The 15,651-nt window shown below is 49.6% G+C and overlaps 1 protein-coding gene across 1 annotated transcript; it reads right to left on the bottom strand.

Moving 5' to 3' along the window:
- Positions 1 to 3,405: 3,405 nt before the first annotated feature.
- On the bottom strand, positions 3,406 to 15,581 carry LOC120503130 (cytochrome P450 4B1-like). The gene is made up of 12 exons (XM_039711301.1): positions 14,879 to 15,581; positions 10,912 to 11,056; positions 10,216 to 10,260; positions 9,503 to 9,630; positions 7,865 to 7,989; positions 7,598 to 7,749; positions 6,890 to 6,996; positions 6,228 to 6,418; positions 5,622 to 5,755; positions 5,395 to 5,459; positions 5,106 to 5,188; positions 3,406 to 4,152 (listed from the first exon to the last, which is right to left on the bottom strand). The coding sequence occupies exons 1-12, from the start codon at positions 15,380 to 15,382 to the stop codon at positions 3,984 to 3,986; spliced, it is 1,848 nt and encodes a 615-aa protein (XP_039567235.1). The 5' UTR covers positions 15,383 to 15,581; the 3' UTR covers positions 3,406 to 3,983.
- Between the last annotated feature and the right edge of the window lie 70 nt (positions 15,582 to 15,651).

The following is a 15,651-nucleotide window of genomic DNA, read 5'->3' as shown; positions in this document are numbered from 1 at the left end:
GGCCATCAACATGAAACAGCCCACTTACACTGGAGAATTTCCATCCCACACCACAGCCACGGACACAGCAGGCTGTGGAATTTGCTTTCTGGGTCTTGGGGATTTCTCCACTCCCTTTAGACACCTATGCAGAAGAAGGAGAGGATCTTCCTCAGTGATTTAACTCACATGGTCAGAATTCATTGCAGAAACAGTGGTTTACTGAGCAGGTGAAATTTAGGTGGCAAATGGGTGCTTTGCCCCAGAGGCTGACCTTGCAGCAGCTGCTTTCCCTGGTTGTGCCTGTGTTTATTCAGATAGGAAGAAGAGTCCAGGCCCATCTGTCCCTGTGTGTTCCTGCAGCACATAGTGATGACAGATGAAATGTAGCAGTAATGCCAAAAAAAATAATAACATTTCAAGCTTCCAAACACATGATAGATGAGAAAATCATGGCAAGAGCCCAGCAAGTGTTGCAGAGTAATGCAAGCTGCCTGGATCCCATCTGACCACACATGTCTCGAGATGAATGTATATCTGGAAGCATTTAATACAGCTGTCTGACAAATATGTAGCAATACTTATTTAATTTACTGCTGCTTCCCCTATAAAATCCCAGCAGAGTTTTGATGGAAATTGCTGGTGCCATCTGACAGTAAATTTGCCTGGAGAGCGGCGTGGGTCCTGTGCAGGGACTGCATTCCTGGTGCTTCAAGCCAGCTGCCCTCCCTGCTGGTCCTGCCACTTCCAACATGCCTGGCAGCATCCAAAAAAGTGCCACCAAGGAACTGAGATAGACAGACACTTTCCCGTGACCAGGATGTGGCTGCACAGCGCCGGTGACAGACTGTGGGGAGAGGAATAACTGCACGAGTAGGTGGCATCTTTGCCCTGCTGCTGTAGAAAAACCAAACCACAATGAGAAAAACCCGAGATGTTTTTAACTGAAACCAAGACTGACCCTTCTTGCACAGCCACCACCAGGAGCTCTTGTTACAATAGTTATCTGAAGGTCTGAATCACGCAGTCCAAGGTCAGCCCACCATCTTTGCAATTACCCTTTTCTGCAAAAAGTGGTGAAGGATGAAAGAAGGAGGTAAGCTCTCTGCAGCTGGACCTTGACTGCCTTTATAGCAATAAATCCCATGCAACCAGGTGGTTTTATTATTACCATATCTCTAATACCTGCTAGGGGAAAGGTAGATTTGGGGAATTGCTGTCAGGAATTAGGGTCTAGAAAGATCTGGCTTGCTCTGGCACTGGGGCACAGTAGCTCCAGAAGCCCTGTTGCAGCCTCAGCCCTGCTCTCCTGTTCAGAAGCAGGGCAGCCATGGAAGATCTGTGATGCAGGACATGAGAAGATGCAGGATGTGGGATGATGCAGGATATGAGATATGAGATGCAAGATGTGGGATGATGCAGGATGCAGGATATGGGATGTGGGATGCAGGATGTGGGATGCAGGCTGGCTGGCCTGGCATGGAGAGCTGGCCTGGCATGTGCTGGCCCCTGTGGCTCAGGGAAATTGTGAGCAGGGCTGCCATGTGTGGTGTTATTTAACAGAGTGTCTCCAGTTCCTGGCCTCAGGGGGTGACAGAACCATCACGGGAGAGATTTGTGAGCAGATTTTATGCTGGGTTTAGGTGGCTGCAGGGGAAACCAGGCTCTGCTCCCTTCTTGTGTGAAGAAGCCACAAGAACAACTCCAAGAGGATGGTGAGAATGCTGCAGGGCATCTTCCCTTTTCCTCTTCAGATATGAAGAGGCAGCTTTTTGGTGAATTCTAAAAGTCACGAGGGACACAATGACTGAACAGGATGAAGACAGAAGCAGTCAGGCTTTTCCATCCCAGTGCCAGGAACATCCATGTGTTGGATGGTTCAGCTGGGACAGCTGCAATGCAGCTTTTCCTGTATCCCCAATTCAACCCACTCACAAAAAACAAACCAAACTTGCCCCAGCCTTCTACCACATCCATTACCTCCTCTGGCTTCTGGAGTATTCAGTAAAACCAGTCACCAACTTTTAAAACCTCTGCAGATTCTCCAAATAACCTATGCCAGGGCTTTAGAAATCTTAGGGAGTGCTCGATGTTGTGCAATCTGTGTCTACTCAAATGCAATGTAGCAGCTGCCATTTATCTACATGAGGTATGTCAAGTTCCCCTGGTGTGATCCCCTTTAACCTACTCTCTTTCAGTGGGTACACCATGATTTCAGCCTTTGCTCTTGCTCATTAGATGCTCGTGCTTTAATCTTTCACATTGGAATGCCAAGATTCATCCACTCCTCTTTAGATGGTATTTTTTTCAAATCTTGTCTTTGTAAGAAAATTGCATCCAATACAGAGATGTATGCAATTTATTTCTGGTAACTTCAGTTATTTTGATTAAAATTTTTCTCATTTTGCACTTTAGAGTATGTAAGCTCGGAGTAGATGCTGTTGCTTTTATACTTAAATCTCCAAACAGAGTTGAAGGACACTCTCATTTCATCTGCTGAAAGAGACACAAGTGAAAAATTTTTGAGAAATATTTGTGCTTATGCATCCAAGCATGATGTTTGCTGTGATTGCAAGAGCAGGATATTATTGATTCATATTACCTTTTCTATCTCTCCATGTACAGAACATCCACTGGAGAAATTGCTGCCTGTCAGTAATTTTTTCTCTTGGTTTTGTGCCATGCCTGTGCCTGCTCTTGTGCTTATAGACTCGCCTTCCATTCACAGCAGCAGTTTTTCAATTTATCATAATAATTTTGTATCCTGACATGGCCCTCCAAAGAGCTTGTGGTGTCTCATAGTTTCATAACTTTTGACATTTTGATAAGCATACTCTGTCTCTCTCTATTGCATCATTCTGATTTCAGCTCAAGAGCTGCACCTCGTGTCTGAAGAGGGGACAGGCAGCTGGAGCAAGTGGATTTTCTCCTGGACTGTCCCAGCACAACCCTGCAAACCAGACCCTGCAGGTGAAGGCTGTATGAAGTCACCTCTGCCCAACTTGCACAGCAGCCTCCTCCCAGCTTTTGGGATTTCACAGTTTGATGTGTGATATTCCATCCCAGCAATGATTCCTGCAGAGGCAGAGGACAGCTCACTAGTGTCCTCCAGTGTAACAATTCTCATAATTTTATCAGCTTAAGAAAATAAAATAATACTTAAAAAAAAAAAAGAGGGACAGCCTGCCCTGACACACTTTCTAACTATGAGAACTTTGATTGATGATTGATTACTGGACCCCTATTAAAGAGTTGCCCATGGAAGGAGATGCTGTGTTGGCTGGAGACCCACAGGCAGTTTCCTGGCCTGTCCAGGGAGGTCTCTTGCTGCTCATGGGCTTCCTCTCCACATCTTCCATTTCTAAAGGAGTTTTACACTGTGTTTGTGATGAAGCAGGCAAGCACCAGCAATACAAACAACACAGCTGCTGTTGCAGGAAAAATTTGTTTATTAAGACAAAAATTACAGAATATTTTGCAGTTTGGGCACGATTTCAGAGCCCAAATTACAATCAGTGCTTTCAACAAATTATAGGCCCACTGAGTGTAAGAAGTGAGACAGAGGTCTGCCCCAGGCTGTCCCACTGCAGGAGAGCAGGGCTGACCTCTAGGCACTGAGGAAGGTGCTGATGACAGAGCAGGGCTGGAAATGGTCACAGATTCGGCCAGGGCACGAGTGTGAAGGCAGGATTTGGTAAGAAGGAGGCTGGTGGGGCCTGCAGTTGTTCCCAGAGCAGGCCAGGCCCGCCCTTATGGCAGTGCAAGGGGACAGAGAGCGTGGCCGTGCCTGGCTGCTCTCAGATCAGTGCCCTGGAGCAGAAGGGTCTGTGCAGTGGCATCCCAGCCTCCTGGGCCTCGCCTGAAAAGGGCTTTCAGCCGGTGGACGAAGCACAGAAATCAGGAATCCTCATCCCCAAATCCTGCCCTGCACCTCTACCCCAGAGAAACACCGTCCGTCATCTGCCTGGTCCCTCCCTCTGGTGAAGGCAGGATGTTTTCCAGCATCAGCGGATTTTCTTTAAATACAGGTGAATCCCGTTCTTGGAGCGAAGGATTATCCGAGTTATTTTGAGGGGAGGCGTGGCAGGGTCGGGCAAGAGCTCAAAGCGCAGCAGGGTCAGAGCCAGCGCCACCTTCATCTCGTTCATGGCAAACTGCTGCCCGATGCAATTCCTGCGGGGAAACAGAGCGGCTCAGCCAGCTCCACCCCTGTGCTGGGCACAGCAAACCCCACAGCCCATCCCACAGCAAACCCCACAGCACATCCCACACAGCTCATCCCACACAGCTCTATCCCACAGCAAACCCCACAGCCCATCCCACACAGCTCCATCCCTGTGCTGGGCACAGCAAACCCCACAGCCCATCCCCCACAGCTCCAGCCCACACAGCCCATCCCACACAGCTCCATCCCCATGCTGGGCACAGCAAACCCCACAGCCCATCCCACACAGTTCCATCCCACACAGCTTCATCCCTGTGCTGAGAGCAGCAAACCCCACAGACCATCCCACACAGCTCTATCCCACAGCAAACCCCACAGCCCATCCCAGCCCTCCCACACCAGCACACATCCTCCCCCTCTGCAGCTCAGGGGGCCCCAGGGGCATGGGCTGAGCAGGAGGAATTGAGAGGAACATCAGGAGCTCACTGTGTGGTCAATGAGCAGGGAGAAGGAGGGAGATGGGGAAGCCAAAGGACAGGCCAGCAGGGATGAGGTGGTGGGTCTCCAAGCAGGGAAGGTCTGCAAGGTTCTGGCCTTGAAGGAGTCAGCACAGGGCAAAGGGAAGGATTGGGAGGAGGGTGAAAGCAGAGAATCAAAGGGCAGGAGGGTGGGGTGGGGTCTCTGCATCAAGGAGGGGAGAGCAGGTGAGCTCAGAATGCTGCAGGCTCCCTGCAGGATGCCAGCAGGATGTTCCACAGCTTTTGGACCCAGTTCCCTGTCCCCAGAAGGGGCTTGGCAATGCTGCCTTCCCATTTTGCCTGCTGGTATCAGAACTCCTCTGTTGCACAAACACTTACATCCCCATTTAACTATTTAACTATGTAATTCTGCAGGACCAGGACTGCAGGGCACACCCTGGGCAGTCTCTGCCCACTACTCCTTCAGTGTTAATTCCCTTTACCTCATTCCAGCAGAAAAAGGCAGAAAGGCATGAGAGTGCCTGCCAGAGACATTCTCTGGGGAAAAACGCAAAGGGTCAAACACCTGGAAATGAAGAACATGCAGCAAGAAAAAGTGACTATTTAAATAACACAGTACTAACTGGTTTCTTGAGAAATGTGACCCCCCTCATTTATGAAGAACCCCATAGTAGAGAGACAATTATGCTGTGCTGCTAACAGGTGAAGGGTACATGGGAAGAGGCACATCCCAAAGGGAAAGAATTATTAGCAGATCAAAAGAAAACTCACCAAAGGATCTTTCCACACTTCAGGGTTTCTGTGAATGAGGTAAATGCTTATTGCAGTGATGCTGCCTGGAAAACAATTGAGGAGGAGAAAAGGGCTCACTGACAAAGAAACAAGCCAACATCTGCACAGCCCTGCCTGAGCATCTGTGCCAGCGAGGATGCAGCTGGTGCCTGAGAGCAGAGCTGTGTGCAGCAGGAAAGGGATTTGCAGGAATGGGATCTACAGACCTTCGGGCAGAGTGCGTCCGTCGGGGAAGGTGACGGGTTTGCTGAGCTGCCGGGACACGCCCGGCACGGGGGGGTAAAGGCGCAGGCTCTCCTTGATGCACATGGTGCTGTAAGTCATCTTGCCCAGGTCCTCCCTGTTGGGACAGGCAGGCTGAGCCCCACAGTCCCCCCACTGCCTGTGCTGGGAGGCCCCTTCACCCACAGCCTTGCAGCCCCTGAGCAGACTGCGAGAGAACAGAGGGACCCACAATGCCCAGCCAATGCCCAGGGTATTTCCAAATGCTGCCATCAGCCCCAGGCTGAACAACCCGAACAACCACTGAACAAGCTCAAGTGCAAAGTGACAGGGAAAAGTGAAAAGCACATCTCTGATGTCCTGTGGTGAGAAAATAGGAGAGAGCAAAGAGCAGTGCTGTTGGCCCAGGACTTGGGATGGCATCCAGAATGTCCCTTCCAGGGGGGCAGACGTAGCTGAAGGATCTGTGAAGTCCCTGTGCATGCAGCAACCTTTAGCACCCCCAGCTTTTGAGCCTCGAAGGCATCGCTCACTTGGAAACGGCAGCGATAGGAAAAGAGTGACCAGCAGAGGAAATGGTGCACCCTTACCACTGGATTGTCTCCCGGTCCCCCAGGATGCCCTGGATCTCCTCCCTGCAGAGCTGCTGGTGCTCAGGGTGGATTGCCAGGCAGTAGAGGAGCCAGGAGATGCCACTGGCTGTGGTGTCGTGGCCCTCAAACATGAATGTGTCCACCTCAGCACGCAGGTCCTCATCGGACAGTGCAGCTCCATTCTCATCCTAACAGTCCAGAGACACTCTCAGTGGCCCATACATATAAAATATATATTACAGTAACACACACACACATATATATAAATATGTAAATATCCCAGTAGGGGCTATTATATTCTTTCAGCTATTGCAAAAGGGGTGTGATAATGCCTGTGGGATACATGTAAACAAAATGAATGTCTGTTTACACTGAATTCAGAGCTCCTTTCTCTTCACTTTTAAATCTCTTTACGCCCCCATATTAAACCACCAGGACTACAGAATTCCTCTGCATTCTGTATATCCAAAAATACATTGTCAACACTTCAACAATGGAAAACTGGATCACCTTGCCCTCTCTTCAACCGTGGGACAGGGCTAATTTTTTTAAATGGCTAGTGCAGTCCTGAGGGTCTATGGTGGCTTGTGGCACTCCTGCAAAGACTGACTTGCTTTTGCACTCTGTGACCTGCCACACAAACACTCCTTGCCACTCACTTTGGCACACAGCAGAATGTCCAAGAAATCCAAATGTCTCTTCTTCTGGATCTTTTCAAATTCCCGTTCATCTTTAAGGGATTCCTTTCGCTCATGGATCACCTTGTCTGGGGGAGAAAGGGTTAAAGGCTCAGCAGGGCCAGGAGATGTCAAGCTGCAAAACTTTGAATGCAAAACTCAAAGTTTTGCATCTCAAAAACTCATCTCAAACTTTGTGGTTTGAATGCAAACCTCACCCAAGGAGTGAGCACTGCTCAGTCCACGATGCATTTGACCCGTGCTTGCGCATCCCAGGCACTTTGGCTTTTTCAGCAGCATGGCAACAAACGCCATAGATATTGGCATCCTTTTCTTTGGTCACCATGGACTTCTCAGCCTACTTTACACACCCCTCATGCATTTAAATCACACCTGGCTTGAAATGGAAAATCATTCCTTGCACTGGTGTTGCCTGCAATGCCCATTCCTTGTCTCACCATTGGCCATTTTACAGGAGCATTTCCAGAGGGCAATTCCTCCATTAGTCCAGTTTAATGACCCAGGAGCTGAGAGACCCCTTTGCTTCTTTTCTAGATCAGATCACTGCTGCAAGCTGATGCCCTGCTTGGATCTCAGCTCTGAGCTCTGGGCAGGGTTCACTGCACAGGCAAGGAGAAAACCTGACTGCCTCTGTCCACAGTTTTGGCAGAGAATGCCAGTAGGGAATACCTGTGTGGTCATGAGCGATCCTGCAGGCCTTCCTGAACTGAAACCCATGGGGGCTGAGCCAGTAAATGATGTCATTGTGGTAGGGGAAGATGCGGAGGCGCTGGTGCACCATGTGGCAGAGGTCGTAGACAGCCTGGATGTAGGCGTTTTTCCTGGAGAGAGGGGAATAGGAAGCTTGTAAATTTGGGAGCACAGTGACATGTAATTTGCCCATTTCCCTTCTGAGCTGCAAACTTCCTGCCAGGGTTTGGGGCAGCCAGCACTGACCTGCTGGTCTGGCAGTTGCTGTGACAACTGAAGGCACATTTCATGATGCTATCGAGAGTCATCAAGCTGACGTGCTCAAAGAGCTCCACTGGCTTCCCATCTGCTATTAGCTTTTCCCACTTATCCTAGGGCACAAAGGAGACAGAAATGAGAAGACAAGGGGCAGCTCTGCATGGTCTGCAGTCACCCCCTAGTTAAATGAGTGCTCAGATAGAGATCCATCCCACAGAAATTTTTGCTAGTTGCCAGCAAAATCCCAGAGAAGAGAAGCCAAAAGTGGGATGGTTAATATGAGATTTGCCTCAGGCAGCTGCTGTTCTTGGATCCTGGTGGTGGTAAGCCTGGCTACAGCCCATTCTGAGGCAAGAGTACCCTGAAGAAGCCCAGGACAGGTGCATTTCTGGGTGATGGCGAGTTACCCAAATCTTTCTTAGAACAGAGTGTGTTTTTCTGTACAGGAGCAGCAAATGCTGGCATTGGGCTTCACTGGGTGCCTTCTTGAGCACATTTGAGCTTTATGCCCAAGACACAAACTTTGGAGCAAGGTTTTTTTCTGTCACATCTCTGTGCCAGCGTGTTTTGCCAGCAAGTAATACAGGAGCTCTTGCTCAACCCTTCGCACAGGGCACCCCTAGAGAAACGATAAATCCTGCCTCTCTTCCCCAGAAGACACGAAGTGATGATGAATCCTCTGTCCCCTCGAGGCTGTAAGGAACGAGTGGACTTCCAAGCTGAGAAAGGGAGGGGAGGGAGGAGCACGGTGACATCAGAGCTCCACAGCACCAAACCAGGCTTATGGGGACAGATGTGCGTCCGTCGCACATGCAACGATTGCCACCTGGTGGCACGGGCTCACACAATTGGCGCTGTGCACAAGGAATTTCAAACTCCCAGGCAGTCCTGAGCCTTGCAAAAGCTCTCCTGGCTCTCCAGCCCCCGGCTCCTGGCTGCTCCCTGGGCCAGCAGGAGGAATCCAGCCAGGATCTATGTGAAGCTGCCAGGGAGGTTGGAGTGAGGGAGGTGAAGGAGAAGGAATAGATCCAGCATCCAGACTCCTCCAGTTCACATGCACAAAGCCTGGTGCCCTTCTCCTGTAATTCCTACTGGTTTCCATCCTGCCCAGCAGCAGTGGAGTGAAGAACAGTGCATTTTTACTGTTTATGAGCCATGGCAGGGATTGCAGTCCAGTCATGGGTATGTTGACAGCTAATAATACCCTTTAACCTTAGGTAACACTACAGCTCTGCTCCAGCCTTTATTTTTGGCAGATTTATTATGAACATTAATTTACCTCAATTCTTTATTTAGACAAACACCCTATAAGAAGTTGCTGTTGGAACTGAGATCATGCACGGGATGTCAATAACATCAGTCCTGGAATCTCAGCCACAGATCCCAAGGCAGTACCAGGGACAGTGTCATTGCAGGGAGGCTCAACCTGCCCACCCCTTCCAAGGGATACTCATCCCTCCCAGCTCAAGGGCAGGGATTTGGGGTGACTCAGAAAGAATGACCACCAGGACACAGCATGTCCTTACAATTACCAGATAAAGAAAACGCTGCTCCAGCATTTACCTCCTAACCAGACAGGATGGGGAAAAGCAAACAGGGCAGAGAGAGGAGCATCATGAGTCCTACCAGCATCACGTTTGTAGATTCTGCCATCAGGGCCACGTATGGCTTCAAGACGTCATAATGGAACCCTGGGGTCAGGAGTTTTCTGTGTTGGTGCCACTTGGGCCCATGTAAGATCAGCAACCCATTCCCTGGGGAAAGACAGGCAAGGCATGTTTTGCTGGGCACAGGCTGCTCTCAGCCTGCACAGAAAGTGATTAAATCTGTTATCTGAGCTGCTGTGAGAGGGTATTTCCAAATGCTGCCATCAGCCCCGGGGTTGCCAGAGCTGAGCAAAGCCCTGCTCACCAAAATAGCACAGTGGTGTCTTTGAGAGGAAGCACCAACACTACTGGAAAAGAGAAATTCAGAACAGCAGATGTATTTTTCACCAGTTCTTCAATGAATTTAAACTTCCCCATCACCAGTCTTTGCTACCTATGGACATGTAAGTATTTGTACTTACATATGTTACATATGTTACATATGTTACATGTTACACATATATAAAAAACATGTGTATATATGTTATGTCTCAACTTTCCATCCTTGAAAATAAATAGAACTACTTAGTACCTTTTTCAGTCTACTTAGTACCTTTTTCAGTAAATGCAATAATTTTAAGAAGCTTTTAGCTATAACTCCATCAAGGAATAGGCACAATGCTGTTTATTCATAGCATGCTTTTGACTAACTTCAGAATCATTCCTTGCAGGCAAAGCCCTGGGAATACATACCAATCCATGGGACAAGGTGTTTATAGCTGATATTATCTTTGGGATCTGTAAAAAAAAATAAAGAAAGAGAAAATAAAATGGTAAATGTTTCAATAGCATGAATTCAGGTTTGCAGCTGAAAGCTCCCTCTGGGCTCTCACTTTTGGTTGGGTATGAAGCAAAATCAGTGGCATCCCTGCAGAACTCCCAGTATTTAAACACAAAACAACTTTGTCTTTGCCAGCAGCAATAAATACATATAAAAGCAGATGCTCACACTGGAAAAAAACAACAATATTGGCAGTCCAAAGTCTGTGCAGTGTGATAAATGATTAACCCTCTCAGACATTACTGTTCAGCACCTTGTCTACTCAATCCACTAAAGATACTTCTCTACAGCAGGAGCCAAAACTCTGAACCTAGAAAAAACTCCCAAGTGTCTTCTCCTTGCTGGGATCAGGCACTGAGTAGTTAAATTTCAAGGAGCACTTGAGGAAGTCTGATTTTCCAGCAATGGATTTGGAGTCAGGTCAGCCCTGCAGCCCTGTGCCTGAAGCACCCAGGGCACAGCATGAAGGAGTGGTATCTCTCCACACCTTTAGATGATTTCTGCAATAAAACCTCTCTGTGAAACTGCCTTGCTGTAAATTTTGAGGCTGGCATGGGAAATCTACAGGCTAGGGTTGCTGCTTCCCAGCTGAAGCCATAATCTCTCACCTCCTCTGCCCAACAGAACCTTGGCATAGTCGGGATCAGAGACAACCAGGAATGCTGAGAAACTCCCAAACCACACAGGGTGAGCATGTGAGTACTTCTGTGACCAGAGCTCTGACTTGTCCAGCATCTCTTCCTCCTTGAGAAACTAGTTCAGGAGAAGAAAAAAGACAGAGAATATACAGATTTGGAGGGAAAAAAAATAAATATGTAATTTCCCAATACACTGTCTTAAAAAGCTCAATGTCTTTCTGAGAACAAAACCAGATGAGGATAAACAAGATGTTTTTCCTCCATGTTTTCAAAACATGGGAAGGAGAGATATTTGCTACTTTTAAAGCTCCTATAAAATAATTCTTCCTTATCACTTGACCTTAAGCTAGAGAACATCCTTAGGAACCATGGTGGTGCCTATCAGCTCATATGTGTTATCTGCTCTTTTTCCACGGCCACCCCATAGAAGACAGCATCTGCATTTTGTAGCATGCAAACTACATTCTCACTTGCATATGGCTGAGCAGTTAGCACTCTGCAGCTGGGAGAAAATAGAGCAGCCAACAGCACCACTGCTGGGTCTGCCCCAGTGCAGCTGTGGGGAACAACACCCCACCCCTGCAGACATTTTGGTGGAGAGGGCCAGTGTCCATGAAAAACTGAACAGAATTAGTTCAAAGTCACCAATGGATCACAGAGAGAAGGAAACACTGGTTAATAACATTACATTAAGAATTCATTGATAGCTGGGAATTGAGTTTTACAGGCAAGGAAGAACTGGTGCTCTTAGAAAGACGTATCTCCTGTCCTTGAAAGCTGCAATCTGAGGAGCAGCATGAGCACCAGCTTTCATATCAGCAGCAGTGGCAGGTTCACTCCGAAGTAATCTCTGCTTTATTGCTTTTACAGCTGGTGTTGTTATGTACAGAAAAAAGACAAAGAACGAGTGGAAAGAACCACAATCACAGGCAGAGGAAGAAAACCACAGAGACTAAACCATGTAAGATTATTTTTTCTTAGAAGAGAAACTACTCTGGGCCAATATGCAGGGGAAGGATTTTGGTAACCTAGGTCTGACATAGCTGCTGCTTTGACTTGAAACTTGAAGATTAATTAAATCAGCATACTGGTGCAGAAATCAGCCTCAAAGTCACCCAGTTGGCTGCATCAAGTGATATTTGCTCAGTTGCTTTAGTGCTGAGTTATCTCAGCTCAGCTTTTAGTCTGGCTGGTGTTTCTCAACCCAGGACATTGCTCGTACTCAAATAATCACCCACATCAAATATTCAGCCATGTGTGGCTTGTCTTGGATAGGATATCTGCCAGAGGCATATCCAGGTTCAGCTCCAAGACTGAGCCCCCCCTTCCTCACAAGCTGGGGCATCCCTGCAGCACATCCCATGTGTCTCCCACATTCAGCAGAATTATGAACTGCAACCAGTTATTACAGCTCAACTTCACTTACTCAAGTTCAGGATTTTGAACTTAATAAATAGAACCATCAATTTCTCTGACTTCAGAGATCAAGTTTTGGAGCAAAAGGAGGCAGCTCTCCTCAGCACCCACCTCTTCAGCAAATGTCAGCAGAAGCAGTCTTTGGCACAGTGCCTTTATCTAAGTGACACCTGAACATGTGAAATTCCCTTTGACACAGCTGCCTGTGCTTCTCCTGTTGTGAATCACAATAAACATAATGGAAAGTAACTGGGAGATGCTGAGCAAGTCTTGCTGGCAGAAGTCCTAATCCTAGAAGCCTTGGCATCCACCCTTGTTTTGGAGCAGCACGCTTGGCTTAGCCTATCAAGAACCATCCCTGTGCTGGCAGAGGGTTGAATGGTTTTATTTGAGAGGAGAGGTTACCCTCAAGGTGAGTAACCTGCTGCACCAAGCACTCCTGGAGCAGAGGGTGTAAAGTTCTGTGAGCTGCAGAGGAATAGAAAGCTTTCATGCCTTAATCATGGCTCCAGCTACCCGGCTCTGCACAAAAGACCATTACTGCTACTTCTTCTTCCCCTGAGGGCTTGAAAAGTATAAACCCCACTTGGGCCTAAGAAAGAAAGGTAATTGCCTAATCTCATGCTGAAATGCAAGTTTTGAAATTGATCCAACACTAAAAGCATCCGAGAAGAGGCTTAAGGGCATTTTAATGACTACACACTGATAGCAAATGAAAGAGCAAAGACAGGAGCTGAAATCTGAGCACGAGGGTGTGCTGCCTGCAGCCAGAGGGGGCTCCTCCACACACAGGGCAGAAGTGGACAAAGGGCTGCCGAGGGACTGACACCCTCCCTGGGCCAGCAGGGCAGTGACCCTGCTCTCCTCTGCTTGCCACCAACCCCAGCCATGGGGAGCCACTTTGGTCAGCTCAGGGCTGGCAGTCTGGGTTTAACTAAGTCGTGCTGCTGCAGTGAGACTGAACAGCTCTACACAACATCTTCCTGATATTTTAATGTCATTTCTACTGAGTGATTTGGATAAGCAGAGACTAACACCCAGAGAATGCTTTAAAACAAAGTGACGTATTCCCAGGAGATCCACCCAGAGCATGACAAATACATTTGAGCTTCTAAACTGGCCTGGATCAAAACTGGCAAACAGTTAAATCAGCAGAACTGGAAATGTCAGTGCTCTCCCTGAATACAGCTCACAGGTCCTCCTCGAGGTGTGTGCAAACTTTGTATTCAGCGTGTTGAATTGCCAGAGCATTGCCAGTTTCTTTGCTGGCTCGATGAACTGTTAGGCTTTGGGGAATTCAGCAGCGTTAATCAGCAAATTATTAAATCTTCAAAAAAGGAATTCTCATACAAACATTGTCTGAGGTAAAAATTGAGGCATGAGCAACCTAGGCATGATGACAGCAAGTGATTGGCACAAATGGTTAAATTTCCTTCCAGGACAAATAGCCACAACTAACAAACAGAAGAATTTATTTAATTGCAGTTTTAAAGTCTAACTGGCAGTGTAACAAAGCTTTGAACTGGCCCATCTTCATGCTTACATTGCCAAAATACTGCTTGTCCTGTCCAGCACAGCAAAACTGGCAGTGCCACAGCACAGAGACAAGTCCTGTGAGGTCTCCTCCTGATTTCCCAGACACTTTTCAGGGTGCCAGCTATTTAATGTGGCAGGACATCAGCAGAGCCCAGTAGAGGGCAAGATTATTTTAGGCAGCCTTTAGCACATATGGAAAAACCTTTTACAACAGGCAAGCTCGTGAGGCTGCTGATGAGTTGTGAAAATCCGTTTGCCAAAGGCAGCCGTGGTGATCTGTGTGGGCAAGTGCACACCTCGGGAAATAATAATCCATGACACCAGTGGCCAGAACAAGGCTCGCCTATGCACGTGGGTTTAGTTACTCATGACCTTAAATGCAATTGTAAGAAGATCCACGGCCCTGTGCTGGATGCAAAGCCTGCGATGTGTTTTGTGCCTGAAAAGTGGCTCGGAACGATCAATTGCCAGGTTCACCTAGGCCACGAGGCCGAGGCAAGCTGGCAGGGGAGGGAAAGCGCCTGTGGATATCGGGAGCAGCGAGCATCTGCTCAGCATCTCATGAGCTCAGCGCCGCAGGGAGAGCTGCAGGGCCCTGCCCCGGCTGTCAGGGAGCAGAGGTGACAGCGGAGACAGAGCAGCGCGGCTCTGCTCCCTCCAGCACCGATGCCGGCTCACACCCCGGCACGACCTTGCCCATGCCACACTGTGTTGCCTCCCTCTTGACTGGCGAGCCGGCCACCACCCTTTTCCACCGTGCAGCCTGCAGCAGCCTGCGGAGCTCTGCGTGAGCCATGCGCTCGCTAGGCATCACAGGCAGGGAAAGCACGTTGTTCTGGCTGGGAAAAGGGATGCCCACCCCTCACCCGCCCAGCAATTCTCCCGGACCACGGGGACAAGTTCCAGCAGCAGCACTCCCAGCCCCTCGGGAAAGCTGCTCCCGCACTCCCCGCGCCCCGGCAGCGCAGCCCCGGCTCTCCCGCACCTCGTGGACGTGGCCGAAGAGCCAGTGGGTCGGGTGCCCGGGGAAGTCGGCCAGCGCCCGGAGCAGCTCCCGCCGCCGGTGGAACAGCTGGATGGCTTTCAGCAGCACGCAGGTCAGGCAGAACACGGCGGCCAGGTGCAGAACCCTGGAGACATCCACGCCCAGCCACAGGAGCTTCATGGTCCCGGCGAGAGCCGCCAGCCGCCGCCTGCGGTGTCCCCAGCGCCCCGGCGGCACCGGCCGCGGCAGCCAATGCGGGGCGGAGAGGCAGGTCCAGAGTCCGAGCGGCTGCCAAATCACGGCAGCGCTTGTTGGGAGGGAAGGGAAGGGCAAGGGAGGGAAGGGAGCATCCCGCGGGAACGCTGCGCTCGCCGCCGCACCGGCTGGGAGCTGCTGCCCGCCCCGAGTCCCTCCTGCCGGCACGGGCTGGCTCCGCGCCGCGACCTCAGGCTGAAGAGACAGGGAAGGAGCGTACCCTGGGATTCCTCCTCCCCAGGTCTTCATCGCCTATTCCTGCCTCACGAGCTTTCACCCTCATCTCCACCCATTCCCATCCGCATCCCGGCTGACACCTCCCGCTCTCCTTTCCTGTCTCCCTCCCCGCTGCCGGCGCTGTGAGCCGCATCCAGCGCCGGCGGGGACAGCATCTCTGGGCAGCGAGCGTGGGGAATGCCGCACCGGGGGCCGGGTACAGAGGAATGCCGCACCGTGGCAGCTTTGGCACGGCTTGGTGGCACGGCCGGGCAACACCGCTTCCCGGCCACCGCTATCTC

The sequence above is a fragment of the Passer montanus genome, unplaced genomic scaffold, assembly GCF_014805655.1.
Source record: "Passer montanus isolate IOZ18808 unplaced genomic scaffold, ASM1480565v1 scaffold25, whole genome shotgun sequence".
NCBI lineage: Eukaryota > Metazoa > Chordata > Aves > Passeriformes > Passeridae > Passer > Passer montanus.
Note: the sequence above shows the minus strand (reverse complement) of the source record. Positions and strands in the feature narration are given on the sequence as shown.

What these genes read in the sequence shown, in the direction of transcription:
- LOC120503130 (XM_039711301.1), bottom strand. Translation starts at nt 15,382, where the DNA reads ATGAAGACCTGGGGAGGAGGAATCCCAGGGTACGCTCCTTCCCTGTCT. An exon ending in AATCTACAAACGTGATGCTG is followed by an intron (nt 7,990 to 9,502) that starts GTAGGACTCATG and finishes TTTGTGCCCTAG; the next exon opens with GATAAGTGGGAAAAGCTAAT. An exon ending in CCTTTTTCTGCTGGAATGAG is followed by an intron (nt 4,153 to 5,105) that starts GTAAAGGGAATT and finishes GTTTCCCCGCAG; the next exon opens with GAATTGCATCGGGCAGCAGT.